The 20,829-nt window shown below is 36.3% G+C and overlaps 1 protein-coding gene across 1 annotated transcript in view; it reads left to right on the forward strand.

Annotated features, from left to right (window-relative positions):
- LOC111059388 (membralin) overlaps nt 1-20,829 on the forward strand; it is a 176,951-nt gene that overhangs the window by 64,995 nt on the left and 91,127 nt on the right. Inside the window, exon 10 of the mRNA XM_039421875.1 lies at nt 9,565-9,622. Coding sequence (XP_039277809.1) covers nt 9,565-9,622 — 58 coding nt within the window. The remainder of the gene's footprint in view (nt 1-9,564; nt 9,623-20,829) is intronic.

The following is a 20,829-nucleotide window of genomic DNA, read 5'->3' on the forward strand; positions in this document are numbered from 1 at the left end:
GTTTCAAAGATTACATACAACGTAAGTTCTTGAGCGAGTTCTCGAACCCAGAGGGGCACTAATCTATATACTTCTATTTTGTCTCTTGGAAAGTTACTTCTAAATTAAAATTACAATCAATTATTAATATCTGTTTTATGGTTTTAAACTTCAGTTCAGCGAACCGACAGAGTGCTATTCAAACAAATAGTTTTTGTGATTGGTAAATATTATCAGCTGTTCCAAGTCCAAGTCCTGGAATTTTGATTTTTATATGGCTACTTTGCCATGTAAATAAGGCTAATAATTTTCAATTTTAGCTGTAATTTTTCAAAATATTGAACAGATATGAATCAATGAACAGATTATAGAGAAATATAGAGGTTTTCAAGGAGTTACTTACCTGGATGATTCCTTTAAGGGCCGGTTTCCGAGCTCGGGATTTAGCTAAGTACTAGACTTTAAACAGCTGGAGTCAGAAAATTGGCTTTCCGAAACTGGGCGTAGTCGTAGTTTTTATGATAATCTTTATTTTCTCATTTCTATAATTGGAAACCTCCAATTATTCCTTGACGAAATGAAACATTCCAAAATAATTGGAAATATCTGAAACTTTACACTATTTTCTTTTTATTTTATTTTGTGTTCAATTTTTTATTTTTCAAAATTTAATTTAAACATGGACTACGACTACGCCCCGTTTAGGAAAGCCAATTTTTTGACTCCAGCTGTTTAAGTCTAGAACTTGGCTAAATCCCGAGCTCGGCCCTTATAGTTTTAAGCTTCCGTTCAGGAAGTGACATAGACTATTCAAACAAATAGTTTTTGTGATTACAATACAATACAAATTAATTTTATTTCTAAATCAATATACAATAAACAATAATGTACATAGGCTAATATTAAAAATACAAATTTCAAATTCCAAACTCAATTTATTCACACTCATAAAATACACTATACAAAAACAAATAGAGTCTAGCTTGACAAATACACATAATCCATATAAAATTTAATAATAGATTGTAAGTAATAGTATATAATAAATAATATATAATACATATATTAAATTTACTACAAATATAAATGAATTGCATTTTTTCGGAAATTAACCTACTCAAATATGGGAAACCCATGTTCTAAAGCAGGCGTAGTAGTAATACATTAAATTTAGAGTGGGGGTGCAAATACATTGGGTAAGTGAGCTCACATATTGTTCGAAATTATGTTTTCTATATTATGTCTTCCAGTTGTTGTAATCCAGTTTTTAACAGCGCATTTAAATTTTCTTTAGTTTTCTATTATCTTGATGTGTACAGGAAGTAAATTGTGGAGTTTTGGTGCTATAGTGAGGTCCGCGTTATAATGGCAGTGGATAAAGATAGAAGAATAGCGATGCCGATTCTCTGCATTAATTAATTATTATATTTCTACACTGTCTAATTGGCATCGTTGTGGACCTAGAAAAGGATAGTACCACCGGCTATGTCGAATGATAGACTCATTATCTCAATCCACCCCTCGACCACCGCTCCGCTACTCCACACACTGGTCAGTTCTCTTGGATAGTGGTTATGTCTATCGTCCAATAGCAACGAAATAGTCCATGAGTACTTTTTAGAGGTAGAGGAATTATAGATATTAATTATAGAGAATTATATATAGGTGGTTGAAGTGTCGTTGGTATGTTGCCTTCCTAGACACGTTCGCGATAAGAAGGCTTATATTTCTTGTGTTATGACAGTGGTTTCTGTTTTGAAAGCTTCCTGGGTTCTTGTGTAGTCTGCACATAATTTCTAGGGAGTAGATTGGTAAAACTATCAGCTGAAGTCCTGTAATAATATAATAATGGAATAATAAAATCATTCTAAATTCAAAATTTCTAGCTCATATATATTTTTGGACAGAACGTTGAACTTTAACTTTTCTCATTAAGAACATAACCTATTTTTCCGGACATTTTATCATTTATCAAAATCTGGGAACAGAATAGTTTTGGGCTATGCCTGTTGTTCTATCCCGATCATATTCACATGATTTGTAATTATACAACGAATAAATAAATAAATAAATATTGATTTTCATTTGGCTACTTTTCCATGTAAAAGATGTAATTTTCAATTTTGGCTGTAATTTTTCAAAATATTGAACAGATATGAATCAATGAATAGACTATAGAATAATATAGAGGTTTTCAAGAACCAATTACTCATCTGGATGATTCCTTTCTAAATCTATTCATAAAATATTAAGATCTGTATCCAATCTTGTACATTCAAACCTCATGAAAAACAGCTTTTGATACGCATGAATTCAATCTAATATGATTATCGAATATTATGTATGATAGGAGAGCAGAAAAGCAGATGATATGGATCATTCTATCTAATCATGTTCCCATCGTTTTCAACTCAATTATTATAATTGAAAAGTTGAATTGGCTCGAGTGGAGAGATTATAGATTAGGTGGCATTAGATGAATCAGTGTCCGCGGATATACACTTGTGCGATCATATAATGCAATCAAGGCCTATTGATGGGTGAATGATGTTGTCTGTTTGTTTGTCTGTTTTTTGTGAGTGATTGAAGAGAGAGGGTGATATGACGCCAGTCAATTGTGCCTAGACAAACGCTCCTAATCAAGACAGACTACACGTGATCTGTTATGCACCTCTCCTCTCTCTCTCACTCATTCTCTCTCACCCTTTCTCTCTCTCTTCACCCTTCTTCCCTTTATATTCGTGTCCCAATCAGACAGAGTTAGTGCTCACTCACCCCCTTCTTGTATTTTCTTCCACCTTCGCCTTTTCATCCTCCTCCTTTTCCACTCCTCCTTTTCATCGTCTTCTCTTTTCGAATTTTTTTCCCTGATTTCGATCTAATCTTCGTTTTTCTGCTCCTTTTCCATTTCTCCTGCATTTCCTCGATTTCATTTTCTACTTCTCCACTTTTATTTATTTTTTCGCTCCTCCTTCTTATTCTTATTCTCCTCCCTCAGCTTTTTATCCTCTTCTACACTACTTCTTCTATTTTACCTTCAACTATCCTACTCCTCTTCTATTCTTCTCCCCTTTCTTTTCCTTTTATCATCCTCCTTCTTCCTCACCATCTTTTCAATTTTCTTCCTCCTTTTTTATAATTTTCTTCTCTTTTCCTTTTCTCAATCTACTCCTCCTTCTCCTATGTCTTCCTCCCACCATGCTTTTTCTACCGCCTCCTTTTTCTCGTCCCTACCCTTCCTTGGACTTCTTTCCAACCTCATTCTTCTCTCCCTTCTCTTTTTACCCTTTCTTTTCTCTTTTTCCTTTTCTTAATTTTCTTCTCCTTCTCCTATGTCTTCTTCCACTCTTCCTCCCTCCATGTTTCCTCTACCGCCTCCTTTTTTCGTTCCTACCCTCCCTTGGACTTCTTTCCAACCTTATTCTTCCTCCCTACTCTTTTTCTCTTCTCTTTTTCCTTTCATCAATCTACTCCTCCTTCTCCTATGTCCTCCTCCACTCTTCCTCCCTCCATGTTTCCTCTACTGCCTCCTTTTTCTCGTCCCTACCCTCCCTTGGACGTCTTTCAACCTCATTCTTCCTCCCTCCTCTTTTTACCCTTTCTCTTATCTTTTTCCATTTCTTAATCTTCTTCTCCTTCTCCTATGTCTTCTTCCACTCTTCCTCCCTCCATGTTTCCTCCACTGCCTCCTATTTTTCGTCCCTACCCTCCCTTGGACTTCTTTCCAACCTCATTCTTCTTTTCTCCCTTCTCGTTTCTACACTTTTCCAGAATTCCCTCGTAACCTTTTTCTCTTCCTTATACTTTTCCTTTTTCATCTTTTTCCTTCTTCTGCTCTTTCTTCTTCACCCCTCTTCATCTTTTTTTTATTCATTTACTTTCACGTTACCTCATTCTTGTTCTTCCTTGTGCTGCTTCTCCCACTCCTCCTCAACCACTATCATCTGCTCCTCGGCTTCTACACACCCTTTCCTCTTGTCATTTCCAATCCACATATTTCTTCCCCTTCAATACTCCTCTTCCTTCTTTTTTCCAATCCTCCTCCTCCTCTTTTCTATTCTCTTCTTATTCCTTCTTCCAATCCTCTTTCTCCTTCTCCCCCTTCCAATCCTTCTCATCTTTCTCCTTCCAATCCTCCCTTCATCCACCAACTCCTCCTCTCCCTCCTGTTCCTCCTCTTCCTCCTCACGCTCCTCCTCCTATTCCTCCTCCACCTTCCACTCCTATTCCACCTCCTACTCCCCTCCAACTCCTTCTTCCCCTTCTCCATCAACCACTCCTCAACCCCACTTCTCCCTCCTCACGCTCCCACTCTCCTCCTCACGTTCCCCCTCCCCTTCCCACTCCTTATGCAACACCTCCCCCTTTTCTTCTCCTCCTCGACCCTCTTCACCCCCTCCTCATCCTCCTCCTTCTCATCCTCCTGATCCTCCTCCTTCTCATCCTCCTCATCCTCCTCCTCCTTCTTCTTCTACTCCTCCTCCTCCTCCTCCATCCTCCTCCTCCTCCTCCTCCTACTCCTCCTCCTCCTTCTCCTCAGTCTCTTTCTCCACCTCCTCTCCTCCTCCTCCTTCTCCTCCTCCCCATTCTCCTCCTCCTCCTCCTCCTCCTGCTACTCCTCCTCCTCCTCCCCATTCTCCTCCTCCTCCTCACCCTTCTCATTCTCCTCCGCCACATTTTCCTTCTTCTCCACCTCCTCCACCTCCCACCACCCCTTCTTCACGCTCCCACTCCCCTGCTCACGTTACCCCTCTCTTTCCCACTCCTTATGCACCCCTCCCCCTTATCCACACCTCCACGACCCTCTTCAACACCTCCTCTTTCTCCACCATCACCTCCTTCTCTTCACCTCCTCCTCCTCTTTCTCCACCACCACCTCCTTCCCTTATACTCCTCCTCCTCCTTCTCTACCACCGCCCTTGGCGGCCCACCACCCACTGACACAGTTAGCGCTGCTGTCACCGATGTGTGCTGTTTGTGTAATTTGCATAAGCCGCCTCAATTCAGTTCAGCTCAATTTCATTCGTATAAAAACAAATTAATCTCTTGCTCGCACCGCCAATACCGCTATCCTCTAATTGTATTCATAGCTGCTGCTGCTCTATAGGCTACCAACACTGATGTATCGTTGCAATCCAAGGATCTGTGCAAATATTTCATGATGCCATAAATAATGCATTTTCATCAATTCCTTCGCAACTGTCGGACATTAAAATAAAATAACATGTGACCTGAACTATCTCTTGTATACATTTCCGTAAAACCATTATTAGTTTATCTTTACTAGTAGTTCTGTGAACAGTAGACCTTACGCAATTTTCTCATCCACAAGTATCTGGTGTCACCTGTTCACCGGCCTCTCAAGACATCTGTGTAATGCATGCAATGAATAATCCACTTATCAGCTGATTGATTATGAATAGTTCTATATCGGACTATCCGTCAGGCTCGCTTCGTCTAGCCAGGGGGCTCCGCCCCCTGAACCCCCGACTGGATCGTCCAAGAGTGAGATCAGCCGGCTCGCCTGCATTTTTCATTTGAGCATTTTTATCATATGTTAGGACGATCCATTCGGGGTTCCAGATTAAACGTCTGGCTAAACGGATATGGCGAGCGAAGTGAGCCTGACGGCTAGTAATATAATATTCCCAGGAATAGCTCTGATTGAAGTAGCAGTGCCCAATCAATTTTTCCGCGATAAATGCATTTCAATCTTCAACTTGGTGCCAACCTAACAAAGTCATCTCAACTTAATGCCAACCTGACAAAATTATTAATTTAGTTACCAGTTAACAGCTGTTTCGAAGAGGTACTCTCTCTAGATTATAGTTCTATATTAACATAGGTACGGGCTTTTTTCAATTATAAGTAAGAAATAAGAAGAATATACATGCTAAGACGTACTTTAAACCCTTAAAAACCCCCTTAGAGTTAAAATATTGCCAAAAGATTTCTTAGTGCGCCTCTAAAGGGTCAACTGAACATACCTACCAAATTTGAATGTTTTTGGTCCGGTAGATTTTTAGTTCTGCGAGTGAGTGAGTGAGTCAGTCAGTCAGTCAGTCAGTGAGTGAGTGCCATTTCGCTTTTATATATATAGATTAAGGCCCGACGCAAAGTAGACCCACGAAAAGCAACGCAAGCCGTGGGATGTTTTGTAAACCATGTCTAGGCTTCTCCAGACATCTGTGTAATACATGCAATGAATAATCCAATTGACAGCTGATTGATTATGAATAATTTTATAGGAATGGTTTACAAAACATCCCACGGCGTGGGTTGCTTTTCGTGAATTAACGTGGGCTACTTTGCGGCAGGCCTAATCCTATACTCAGTGTAGACTATATAATATATATATATATATATATTATATATATATAATATATATTATATAATATATATATATATATATATATATAGTATATCAGAGTAAGGAGGAAATTCCTTTTCCTTCCATATTATCCTTGAAATGCAAAATTTCAAAAAACCTTGTGTATACATCGTCGCGCAATTAAAAAAGTAATATTCTTTCCAAATCTCATGCAATTCTGTCAACGCGCGTTTGGCCGTAAATGTGTTACATACATACAGACAAAAGAAAATCCGAGTTAAAACATAGACCTCACTTTGTTCGGTCAATTATCCATCAACATTGTTAGAGAAACAGTATTAGGGTAATCCTGTTGTCTTTTTTCGTTAGGGCTACTATTGAATAGAAATAAAAACTGAAAATCCAAGTACCAATTTTAACAATTTAAAAAAGGGTACTTAGATTTTTTATTTTTTAATTCTAATCCTGTTGTTTCTCTCTCAACCATTGATTTGTTTGTGTTATTGAGAATAGATGAATAAATTATTAATACTGATAGTGGTTTCGTTGTTCATTTAGTACTTTTGTGAACAACAAGATCTTTTAGATTTAAATTTATTCAAACTATTAGTTGGGATTAAGACAGAATTTTTATCGACATAGATTCAGATAGGTGGTGTTCCGAGCCCTCTACTGAAAATCTTTGGCCACCATTTGTACACATTGAGCTCTGTATTTAGGTATACTGACATTAGCGGGGGAAATTTATCTCAATATTGACTATCAAGCAATACCTTTAATCTAGTAAAATTATACATGAATAACTAATAAGACAGTTGTCTGTCTCGTGATTATATGTAAATGTTTATATCGCTATTTATGTATTATTACTACTTATAACAAGTTACATAATAATCGCCACATTAGTTTTTCTATTGATAATATTAGGCAATACCAGAGAAAATTTTTTAAATCGTTTTCATTCCTTATGTATTGAAATATAGGGAATTTGAATGAGTCAATCTCTACATATAATTAGCCTCAACCGATAAATATTGCATCATTGTACCAAAAATGATGTGGATACTAACCAATTCATTTAGCCTAAGGCAGATACACAATCCATACAGGGTGGGTGAAAAGTCCGAGAACGGCTCAATATCTCATACACAAAGGTTATTTTACGATGGGTATGATTCCGTATATCCGTATTCCGCTAATCCGTTCTCATACTTTCTTTCCTTTCTGCTTTGAATAGTACCAATTAACAATGTGAATATCTTCGGAACGATTTGTGATATCGATATGCGGTTTTAGCCATTCATTTTTTCTTGAAATTCTGTATCGAACTCATGTATTGCATGATCACCTTCGCATTTGAAAAAACAAAGTTGCATTCAATATGGCGGACCAGATTTTTGAAGTCCTAGTAAAGTAGTATTTTCAAATTTAGGATCCCCAATCACACCCACCGTCAAATTACCTACTGTCTAAAGTACTTACTTTATTCCCTGGAACATAATACTAAAGTGTCACTTTTTCACTCTCGGTGGTAAAAAACAGAAAAACTCCCTAGGGAGGAAAAGTGACTCCATTTAAATAACATGGGAAGCATCTCTATTTCAAAAACTCACATTGTAATAGGTTAGAAGGTCTAAGCTCAGATGAGAAAGCGTAATAGAGGTGTCTGTCATTGAGTCCACTGAATTCAATACCAAAACAAGAAATTTGATAAACTCATTAATTATAATATGTTTGTATGATATTATATTCTTAATATTAGTAGACGATAAAAAATTATACAATTTTAAAAATATTTTATTCTATTCAAAATACCAGCCAACAAATATTTTTGATCTGCAATTCAAATCTGAAACGCGTGATCTGGAGTCAGCCATATTTGGTAGCCGCTCAGCTGATATAATTGTTACAACTTTTGCCAATAGATAGCGCAATCGGTAGTGCCAATCAGCTGACCGGTTTTTAGGTTTTAGATTTTAGGTTATGTTGTTAGGAAACATTGTCACCAACACATAAGTTATTAAAATGATTTTATTTGCAGTTTCTATAAAAAAATGTAGATGGAGGAAAAATGTTGTGTACATCATGAGCGAAAAATACTTCTTCTCCCTCAGGAAAATTGTTGCCCTCGGCTTCGCCTCGGGCTTCAAACTTTTTCTCACAGGGAGAAAAAGTCGTACTTTTCACTCTAGATATACAAATAACTATTGTGTATGAGATATTAAGCCGTTCTCGGACTTTTCACCCACTCTGTATAAAGCCCATGAGTCTCAAATGTCTACATAATAATTATACACTATATATTTTTCTAATTTCTTTGAGATGTTGTGTAGATTTTGTTCAGGAGAACATAAGTTTGAAACCAGGAGAACCAGCCAATAATTATGAATTATTCAAGTTCAAGCGATTCTTGTATTTAAATGCAATCGCAATTCTGTAACTGATACTGTAACTTTGGTATCCATAAAGTCATGGATACCATGAAATGAACTCTTTCGCTATGTTATCTCTCTATACTTACTCAAAATCAAATAAAATTTATTTTTTCCCATGTTACAATATACAAACGTTCTAACAATACTATTATATTAGGAAAATTGCATCAACAAAGAAAAGCTCTAAGGGCGTATACGAGTTGTTTACTCAAATGGTTCTACTATTTCATGTAAGAAATATGAGGTGGAAAGTGAATGCTACTACAGTAAAATTGATAAGGAGGAAAGAAATAGTAAGGAATACAAAAAATAGTTTGAACTTCTCAATAAAATACTAAGCAAATGAATAGATAGAATAGAAGGAAGAAATACAAAGAATAGTCTGAATCTTACAATAGATTAACCTACAATAAAAAACAGATAAATTAAAATAAAATAATTTTATTCAATAAATAAAATAAAATAATTTTATTGTACACTTACAATAAAATAACTAGATAGGTTATCAGTTGAGGCCACTCAATCAAAACATCACAATAACCACACACAAACAACTAAGTCCTTCAACTCTCATCAAAATTAAATTATTTTGTACTCTGATATTAATTAATTTATTTATTTATATTTTTTACAAAGAAGCACTGATTATCATCAAAGTGATCTTACTAGTCAGTTGTGTCATATCTCGTTCCATTATAAATAAAAATATAAATCTGAGTACCCTTTTTAAAATTATCTTGTCACGACATGTTACGACTATTTAATGCCATTATCAAGTCGGTTCATTATTATAATTTACAATCAATGTTTTTGTTTCAGACTGTCTCCATATCAATGCTACTTCGATATTCACATCACCAGATCTTTGTCTTCATTGGTGAGTAGAAAGAATATCTTCAATAAAATTATCTTATCGATTTTATTTGTGTGGAGACAGTTCCAACCCCACAATGGGAGTGATGTCGTGGGAGGCATGATCCATCATCAAATTAAGTGATCTATCAAAGTCAAGGCTCTCATTAGTCAGGCGCAATGTGACATTTTTGGACAAGTCCTGCTTAATATGCCAAAAAAGCTATATTATAGCTTTCTAATTGTCTAAAAGTAAGCTGTAAAATCTATTATTTTAATTATTTGAGAGCATTCTCACTGGAATTAGCTGATATAGTGAGGTCTACTTTATAATGGCAGTATTTGATTGACATTGGTGTTGCTATCCTTGTCTATCATTTGACAAAGCAAATTGCGCTATCATTCGGCAAAGCAGATAGTGCTATCATTCGGCAAAGCAGATAGTGCTATCATTCGGCAAAGCAGATAGTGCTATCATTCGGCAAAGCAGATAGTGCTATCATTCGGCAAAGCAGATAGTGCTATCATTCGGCAAAGCAGATAGTGCTATCATTCGGCAAAGCAGATAGTGCTATCATTCGGCAAAGCAGATAGTGCTATCATTCGGCAAAGCAGATAGTGCTTTCCTTCTCTAGCTTTGCAACGTTGCCAGATCGGTTTTTAACAATGTAGAAATATAATTAATTAACAAAATATTCAATCTTAATCATTAAAATTTTTCAATATTGTTTTCCATCACGAACTGCTTATTATTGAATCACTTTTTGCTATTAGAAAAAATGACTAGCAGTCATATATTTTACAATAAATGAATTAATCACTCACTGTGACAACGAGATCTTTCGGCAGGTCCGCCATCTTCTTGGTTGTCTTTAAAATTTATTATTGAATCGTTGAAAAATATTTTCCTTGACGAATAAAATATAATTGATTACTTTAAACAAGATTGAACACAGTTGATATTACATCAGATATACCAGTATCAGCTATCTTCTATAGAAGGCAGTGACAAGGCAGAGAATTGGCAATGCTGTTTTCCCATCTTTCTTCACTGTCATTATAACGTGGATCTCACTATAACAAAGTATTATTGAAGAAAAGACAACTCGAGTGCATAATTTTTCATTAATTCTGGAGATAGTTTTTACTATCTATCAAAAAAGAAGTTCAAAAGCATAGAAATCGTAAACCATAGTGAAACTATGAATTTTTGTTGCGTTGAACCATTCATACAGTCATAATCGATACATGCATGTTAGGTAAGGGTTTAAGACTGTTACTTGAGAACAGTAACGATCGTTGAAGTCACTAGAACTTCTACCTGTCCATCCATAGTTTTCGGCGACTCCGTCTCGTTCCCAAAACCCCTAATAATATTAGTGGTCATCTGGTTATTAGAATAGGATATTACCATAGAGAAACAATAGCGTAAGTAGATATCCCATGGTATAGGGCGTTTATGTCGCAACTTTTACTGTTATCTCAAGCCGATAGTTCATGTAATTCTTTCCCGTGGAGGTGTGTGACATTGGTAGTCTCTCATATTGTGCCGTTCATACACTCTCACCCCAAAAAAAACGGTAAAATTCAACAATAATCAACAGTAATCGGCTTGAAATAACAGTAAAAGTTGCGACATGAACGCCCTATACCATGGGATATCTACTTATGCTATTGTTTCTCTATGATATTACTAAAATATCAGCTTGTTTTTTCTAATGCAAAAGGGCCCTGGTAATCTTTAGTGAAATTGAGGTGGTAAATTGAGTGGTGTATTGTTCAACGATTTTCACTTGAAACGGTATTTTATCTGGTTTAGAAATCTAGTTTGGAAATCCAGTACAGTTGATCAAGTTGTGCTCCATGTTATGAAACTGGAACACACCTTGTTGGCAGGGGCGAGGCGTGACTTTTTGGCTCTGTCATCTCCAGGAACAATTCAGTTGAACGTTTGAATGAAAGCTGCACCCCCACCCCTAATTAAATGATAATGTTTCATTTTGGACGATTATTCATCGAGCAAGATGACATCTAGTATGAGATAAGCTTACTATTCAAAATCCTAGAGTTGAAAAGTCTAGAACTTGGCTAAATCGCAAGCTTGGAAACTGGCCCTCAATAATTGAAATGAAATTCTTTATTCTTTATTGATTCATATAACAAGTACATCATTAAAAATGACAGGGAGAGAAAAATTAAGTTAACCTTGTGCTATTCCTCTCTCAAATTTAGATAAGGTTACATATAGTCCGAAATATGTTAAATCTTGTTGTTTACTTAACTAAATTTTCAGTTCTTAGATATTTTCTCAAAGTAGATTTTTAAATTTAGATGCTTCAAAACCAAACATAGAAGAAATAATAATAATCATCATCATCAATAACAAATTGCAAATAACATAATTATCGTACGGTTTGCAAGACTGGCGCGGAACAGTGGAATCGTAGAAAAAATGACCGTTTACGGGAGAGGGAGAGTGATGATGCAGAAGAGTGGTGGTAATCAATGCTAAATAGCATTACTGGAATCGCTTATTTTTGAGAATCACATTGAACGGTTGGAACTGATGATGCAGTAGTCTACTTTATTCAAACACTAGTAGGTAACCCGTGCTTCGCTTGGATCTATTTTAAAACTGCAAAATAAAAACTTGACGTAATAAAAAATTCGAAATTTGAAAATATTCCTTACTTGTTATAAGCCAGTTCTTTCCTTCATTATAGTATAGAAAACTGAAGAATACATAATAGCCTACTTGAAAACCTCACAGAATCATATTGATTTTTCCAATACACCAATAAATTTTAGTTCGATGAGGATCCTCCTCAATTTGAATCAGGCAGCCTTTTGTTTTCCCAATTCCAAACAAAATACCTAAAATACTCGTTTCACTGGGAATTCGTGTCTGATAGTACATTATAACTGAAGAATATAAATTATTACTTATTTTATTGTGATCTATTCATGTTTTTCTTATGAAATTCAATGATAGGCCTGCAGCATGAAGACTATGTCCAATTCATTTGTACTGGTGGCAAAGTTTCACATTAAAAATTATTATTTGATAAAATCCTAGTTCAATTGTAATGAAAACAAATTCCTTCAAAAAATAATTGATAATACGTTTCGAGGGAAAAATTAAGAACAAAAAAATTGGGAAGCATCGGAATTCGAACCGAGGAACCATTGCTCCGTAAGCTAGCGTTTTACTGTTGCGCTACACGGCCGTTCGAAAATGAAGCCTTGTAACAGCATTATAACCTCCTCATAAAAAACACACTTCTATGGAACTTCATGTACGGTAGCATAGATGAATTTGAACATTAATTCTGAAAAATCTAGAAGGAAAATTGAAATTTGGGCTTCCAGGTGCACTAGATTGATATTTTTAAAATCTATGTTCAAAATTTGGAGATCTAAATCATTCCCATTTCTCCGGTATGCAATCCACAAGTTGACATGTTTTGATGCGAACAAACGAACACACGAACAAACACAACCCTACTCTCTCTTATTATATAGATGGCACGCTCGCAAAAAAACGTTTCTCTTTTGGTTTCTTCACCTTTTTTGTATTTATTTTAAATATTTTCAATTTAATTACATACACATTACATATCAAATTCTGTCCAGTTATTGGCGAATCCAGAGATGACCGGTCGCCTCGCCTCTGAGTTGACTACCCAAACTTAGTTTGCCAGCTGGGCAATACACGTTAGTGCAATTGAAGTAGTTGGTTCAAAGGTGCGCCCATTGACAGTACGAAGTATCGGAGTAGTTTTCTGTGTGATGAAGAAAAAGAGAAGGAGGAGAAGAAGAAGAAGAAGAAGAAGAAGAAGAAGAAGAAGAAGAAGAGAAGAAGAAGAAGAGGAAGAAGAAGAAGAAGAAGGTAGGACGACGAGGAGGAGAGAGTATAGGCAGACAGAAGTTTAGTGGCTCAGGGGAGCAGCGGGTGAGCGAAATAGGATGCTTTTCCTATTCCCACACTGGTGTGTCTTATCTGGCTGTCAGTTGCCAGCGCGTCGCATTTGCATGCTGTGACCAGGTCTCCGGAGAATTGCCGGCCAATCCCACTCTACGGAACCAAGAGAGAGAGCAAGAGAGAGGGAGAGAGAGAGAGTGATAGAGAAAGAGAAAGAGTGAGAGATCGAGAGAAAGAGTGAGTGAGTGAGAGAGAGTGTGAGTGTGAAAAGGTATCCGATTCAATCTAGATTATTTGGGCAAAAATACTCAGACACCCTTACTACTTGGGAGAGGCTATCTCGTCTACGGTGCTGTACTGCCGCTGACAGCCTCACTGCAAAGAAACACTTTCATAATAATTCCCTTTGCTCCCGCTGAGCCGTCGGGCTTGGCCTGCACTCGGCATTATCACTTGCCTTGCCTTGCCTTGCCTTCCCGCCACCCTCGCCACCATTCAATTGCCCCCGATTGAAAATGTTGCTAATTATTCAACAGGTTAATTATTTCGTACAAGCATTAAATTGATTTGGTTAAACTGTTTTTACATCTTTTAGCAGGTACAATTTATATCATACAAGCATTAAATTGCTCCTGATTAAACACTGTTATAACATTCTTCAACTGGTATAAATAATTTCGTACAAGCATGAAATTGTTCCTGATTGAATATGTTGGAAATTATTCAACAGTTACAAATTATTTCATAAAAGGATTACATTTCACCTGATTGAACACTGTTATGACCTTGCTCAACCTGTAATTTTTTTCTAAAAATTCATTCTATAAAAATGAATTAAAGTGCTCTTGATTTAATTGTTTTGAAATTCTTCAACAAATGCAAATTATTTCGTAGGCTACACATATCAAATTGACTTGATTAACCTTTTTTGATATAGATAAACAGGTACAATTCATATCATACAAGCATAAAATTGCTTTGATTAAACTGTTTCTAATATAGATCAACAGGTACAAATTATTTCATACAAGCATTAAACTGCTCCTGATTAAATTGTTATGACATACTTCAAAAGATACAAATTATTTCATACAAGCATCAAATTGCTTTTGATTTAACTGTTATGAAATTCTTCAATTGGTTCAAATTACTTTGTACGAACATTAAATTGTTCAACTGAACTGTTTTGACATCGTTCAACGGGTGCAATTTATTTCGTACAAGCATCAAAATGTTTTATTAATTTATCGTACAAAATACTATAATCATAATAATAATTATCACATTGGAGGATAAACTAGGCTCTTGGATTAAACTGTTATGACATACATCAACAGGTACACATTATTTTATACAAGCATCAAATTGCTCGTTATGACATAGATCAACAGGTACAAATTATTTTATGCAAGCATCAAATTGCTTTTGACTAAACTGTCATGCCATAATTTATCAAGAGTTACGAATTTTGACAGTAATCAATCTAAATATATTATTCTGTTTCAATACACGCGAAGAAAATTCGCACAGGTATCAAACTAGAGATAATGTTCATTCACATAGCACTAATAGAAACAATAGGCAGATTCAACATGAGAGATTGTCTAAGTCATTGAACAGTTTTGATACTGTTGGCCAACAAACTAGAGATAATGTTCATTCACATAGCACTAATAGAAACAACTAATAGAAACAATAGGCAGATTCAACATGAGAGATTGTCAAAGTCATTGAACAGTTTTGATACTGTTGGCCAACAAACTAGAGATAATGTTCATTCACATAGCACTAATAGAAACAATAGGCAGATTCAACATGAGAGATTGTCAAAGTCATTGAACAGTTTTGATACTGTTGGCCAACAAACTAGAGATAATGTTCATTCACATAGCACTAATAGAAACAATAGGCAGATTCAACTTGAGAGATTCTCAAAGTCATTGAACAGTTTTGATACTGTTGGCCAAAAATTTTTAATGAGTTACCATATGAACTCCATTCTGCGCCTCATGATATTCAAGACAAAGATGCGTGATTGGCTGATACAAAACCCACTTCATAAGCTGGAAGAATTCTATGAGGGAAAAATTGGTATTGACATATTCGTGTCTGAGAGTAGAGTATTATGCATAATATGTACTAGCAGGTAACCCGTGCTCCGCAAGGGTCTAATTTAATACTTGACAAACTGAGAACTTGACCGAACGGAATCGTGAAGAGTTTGATATAGGCATACAACCAACCTCGGTGATTTAAGAATCTATATGCAAAATTTCAAGTTGATCAGTGATGATGCGCCATCCGTGAATTTCCTATCCCGTACATGTATAAGCCAGTTCTTTCCTTTATTATAGTATAGATTATGTAATAGCATAGAGAAATGATAGCATAAGTAGATATCCCATGGTATAGGGCGTTTATGTCGCAACTTTTACTGTTATCCCAGGCCGATAGTTCACGTAGTTCTTTCCTATGCAGCTGTGTGACGCTGGTAGTCTCTCAAATTGTGCCGTTCATACACTATACACTATCACCCCAACAAAACAGTAAAAATTGACAATAATCAACAGTAATCGGCTTGAGATAACAGTAAAAGTTGCGACATAAATTCCCTATACCATGGGATATCTACTTACGCTACTGTAGCTCTATGGTAATAGTCAGATCCTGTTGATGTGCTTTTGAATGTAGACTACAGTTGTTGACGTTGTCTCTTGCCGTCGTGGCCTTCTTACAAGAAAATATTATTATTGAACATAAATTCTACTTTATCCATTCAATCAAGCCATAGAGGAAAGAATACTAATCATGGTAATCATAGAGGATAGAATGCTAAGAAAAGAGTAATATTTGATCTCTGACTAAACTTATGAAGAATCAGCTAATGAGATATTGAGATACTGGTTCTTTGCAGATCACATCCCGTCTATACCTGCTCACACTAAGATGTCAATGAGCTTTGCCCTTATAAGATTTCTTCTTCAAAGTCCTTCTGGCTCCAAACGTCTTCCTGCCAATTACCCTGTGATTTTTCTTTCCCATGAATAGGGAGAAGATTATGATGAATTCGAACGTGTAATTTGAGAACTCGGTGACTGAATTCAAAAGGCTTTGAGGTGTGTAATTGGAAAGAATTCAATGCGCGCGCCTTCTTTTCCATGTTTGTTATTATGATGTGGTGCGGGGTGAGGGCGGAGTGCACCTAAATGGGCACCCCTGGCGTGGTTTGCACTCAGCGCCGCGGAGGGGCGTCTCTCGCTTACATGCTGCGCACTTAAGTGTCCAGGCTCCGAACAAGCTACAAGCCACCCCTAAGTGGTCTCTTTGATGAAGTGCTGTTATTACACGCTCCCCCCTCTCCACCCCTCAGCAACCCCCAAGGCATCTTGTGCTGCGGTCGCAGAGTGACACTTGCTTATAGACTTTGAGACTTTGACCTTCCTCGTCTCTGCAGTCTCAATTGGAACGGATGATTTCGACCTCTCTATACGTTATTATTGGAGGGTTTTCTCCTGGTTTTTGAATTGATATTTATTGCCAAAAACTTCACAAACCGTGCTCACATTAATTGTACAAGCAGAGTAGACAGAGCAATCAAGAAAGTTAATTAACAGTTCATATTGAATTGATATTTATTGCAAAAAAACTACAGTATTAAATAAATTGTACAAACAAAATGTTATAACAATCAAGAAAGTTAATCAGCGATACATTCAATGGAATTGATATTGCTATTGAATTTGTGTTATGATGTACAAAATTGTTCTATTGTGTACAAAATTATTGTGTTTTGTGTATCAATATCTTGTTTTCTCTTTTTTGTATGACTATTGTCGATATGGTGCTTGTCACTATCCATGACAGTATAATAAACCAATAAACCAGCAACCAAAGAATTCATATTTATCGCCAAAATACTGACATTCAGTATTAAATCAATTTTACAATTAGAATAGACAAAACATTCAAGAAAGTTATTACATCCTATTTTGTTATGATAGATGGTGCTGTGGTGTTCCTATGTAAATAATTAAACATATAAGTAATTGTTAGCCACAGTTCACTTGAAATCCAAATTTTTATTAATAAAATAATACTGTATTTTTTGCATTTTCCCACCATATCTTTCACATGACAATCAATATTTTTCATACTTTTTTACTTTCCTTGCCCTGTTTGTGTTTGTGTTTGTGTTTGTGTTTGTGTTTGTGTGTGTGTGTGTATGAGTGTATGTGCGTCTGTGTACACGATTTATCATCTCCCAATTAACGGAATGACTTGAAATTTGGAACGTAGGGTCCTTACAATACAAGGATCCGACACGAACAATTTCGATCAAATGCGATTCAAGATGGCGGCTAAAATGGCGAAAATCTTGTCAAAAACAAGGGTTTTCGCGATTTTCTCGAAAACGGCTCCAACGATTTTGATTAAAATTTATAACTGAAATAGTCATAGATAAGCTCTATCAACTGCCACAAGTCCCATATCTGTAAAAATTTCAGGAGCTCCGCCCCATCTATGCAAAGTTTGATTTTAGATTCTCAATTATCAGGCTTCAGATACAATATAAACGGAAAATTTCGAGTGGAAAAGATTGAGCATGAGAATCTCTACAATTAATGTTCAGTAACATTTTCACCTAAGATTGAAAATAAGCTCGAAATTCGAGAAAATGTCATTATCCAATAAATTGCAAACTGTTGGCAACTGTTGATTCTATTAAATGAATCACTATGAAGAGATAGCAGACCTCGTGTGTCTCCAGCGTTATTGCCCTGTCACCAGCTGGCTCAAATCTTTGAATAGTAGACTTGTGATGTGCGGGAACACTAGCGTCAGGTGATCAATTTTCATAACGGCAAGGAAAGTTGTGTGAGTGCGCCACACCAGATTTTTCTTCTACATTACTAATACAGCTACTGCTGATTTAATAAGTTATAAACGCAATGCACCGAAAAATGGTCCTCCAAACCTAATACTCGACTAAAAAATAATGCATAGGCTACAACAACAGACAGACGTATGTAGATAGACGGAGGAAAAATCAAACGTCTGAATGCTAACGTTTGCAGACATACGCAGATAGACAGACGTCTGTGTACGTTGCAACATTATCTGGGAAGGGATTTTTTCTCAGTCTGTCTGCATAAATCCGTCTATTGCTGTCCGCAATGGCCTTTATAAATATCTCTTCTCAACAATCATAGAGATCCCACTTTTCTGAACTTATTTTTGACCACCAAGTCTGGAGCCTTTATAAATATGTCTTCTCAACATAAAAATCTCTATTTTTTCTGACCATCAAGTCTGAAAGCTACTGGTCTCCAACCAGATTTTTACAGAACCATTCAACCATTTGAAAAATACTAGTTGGCGCCGTTATTCACATGCATTTCGAATCTGAAACCACGACTGAATGCTCGCCAAGCCAGTTATTCAGCTGCACTTGAATTGGTTTCAACGCGTACAGTGTTGGGAAAAAATGCTGCCGCATTTTTCCGATGAACCCTGTAACAAGATTATTTCATATTCTGCCGCCTCAGTAAACTGAGCTTTAATTCCGGATGAAAATTGAAAAATGAATGAACGAGAAGTGGGTGCGCATGAGCACTCGTGCGCGTTGGAGCATGCCTGCTCACCAACATACACTCACACATACATACACGTACTCGTAGTCCGGCTGGACTAGGTGTTTTCATTGGCTGCGATTTTAGCGGCTTTACAGCGAACTCAAGCAGACCGTTAAACGGCTAATGTATGTGCACATTCGATCGCCAAACCACACCTAAAGTGAAATGTATTACCTGTATTCAGCCTACTGTATGTTTTCGTCCTTTTTTGATAGTAACCCGGAATGTTTTTGCTGAGGATGATCTCCAGGCAGCCCAGGCTTGTGCGTGTGTAATAGGAGGAATGCTGCATGAATGAACCTAGAGTTTCGGTTTATAACATTTGAAAGATTATGCTCTTTTTTCTACGAGTGTTGCCGATGTTTGCGTCTATATTCTTCATGAAGTTTTTGTATTCATCGATGTGGAAATAATAACATTTTTGAATACTTCAATCTGAGTGGTCGCTTGCTATGTCTATAGCTTGTTTTTGAAGTCTGAAAATACGGCGCTGTTTCAAATATTTCAGTCCAACCCCATTATAATTCAAAATCGGGAATAGTGTAGTTATAAGTTGAAAAAAAATTTGTTAATGTAGTAAAATTACAATCTTATCTGATCTATAACAATGTACAGACATCTAATTGAAATACTAACTTGTGCTCAGTTCCACCAAGCTTGGTCACGACATTTGAACATGGTCGAATCGCCAACAAAGTATAAGTGCACTGTGTACCAAGTGTACAAGTGTAACATAATATGATTTTCATGGCGAAAGCTTCTATCTATTATACTAATGCTCACATTTAAATCGTACCTAGTTTGACCATGTTGATATGTATTGATTGATTTTTGTGAAACTGGGCATTAACTAAATGGAATTTGAATTTAACAGCGAAATTTGATGTAAAAATCTGTGTGTTTCTTTGGCAAGCGACGATAATTACATGAAGCTGTTATAGACTACCTTTGAAGCTATCATGCTTTGATAGCAGTCACTATTCCTTTCATTGTAGGTGTGGTTTATAAAAGAAACAAAAATTGAATGAAGGAAAGATTAACGAACATGCTCATCAGAGTGCACTTATTTAAATTAGAGTTTCAGAAGTGTCATTGAGCCAGCATACATTTTAAAAGTTATTTATTGTGGCTGAGTGATTAAAATTACTGATGGAATTAAATAGAGAATGCATTTATTCAAATGCTAATTAATATATAATTATTATTTAACGAAAATCCTAAAAAATGCTGTAAATTACCCCGAAGACTTCTGCTACTGCAGACATTGACAACAGGACCTAACAGCTAGATGGAAATTCGATAAGAACTACTATCCAAAAATCAGTTGCCAGCCCAGGAATCGAACCCGGTACCTCCCAATTGCCAGTCAGGAATGCTTACCCTTACACCAAACTGACAATCTCTGGATAGCAGCGCTCATTTTATACGAAGCCATAGCGGCCAACCAGATACAGATGGAATTAAATAGAGAATTAAGCATTCATTAGAATTAATAGCATTCTCTATTTAATTCCATCTGTATCTGGTTGGCCGCTATGGCTTCGTATAAAATGAGCGCTGCTATCCAGAGATTGTAAGCATTCCTGACTAGCAATTGGGAGGTACCGGGTTCGATTCCCGGGCTGGCAAATAATTTTTGGATAGTAGTTCTCATCGAATTTCCATCTAGCTGTTAAC

This window comes from Nilaparvata lugens, chromosome 2 (assembly GCF_014356525.2).
Source record: "Nilaparvata lugens isolate BPH chromosome 2, ASM1435652v1, whole genome shotgun sequence".
Lineage (NCBI taxonomy): Eukaryota > Metazoa > Arthropoda > Insecta > Hemiptera > Delphacidae > Nilaparvata > Nilaparvata lugens.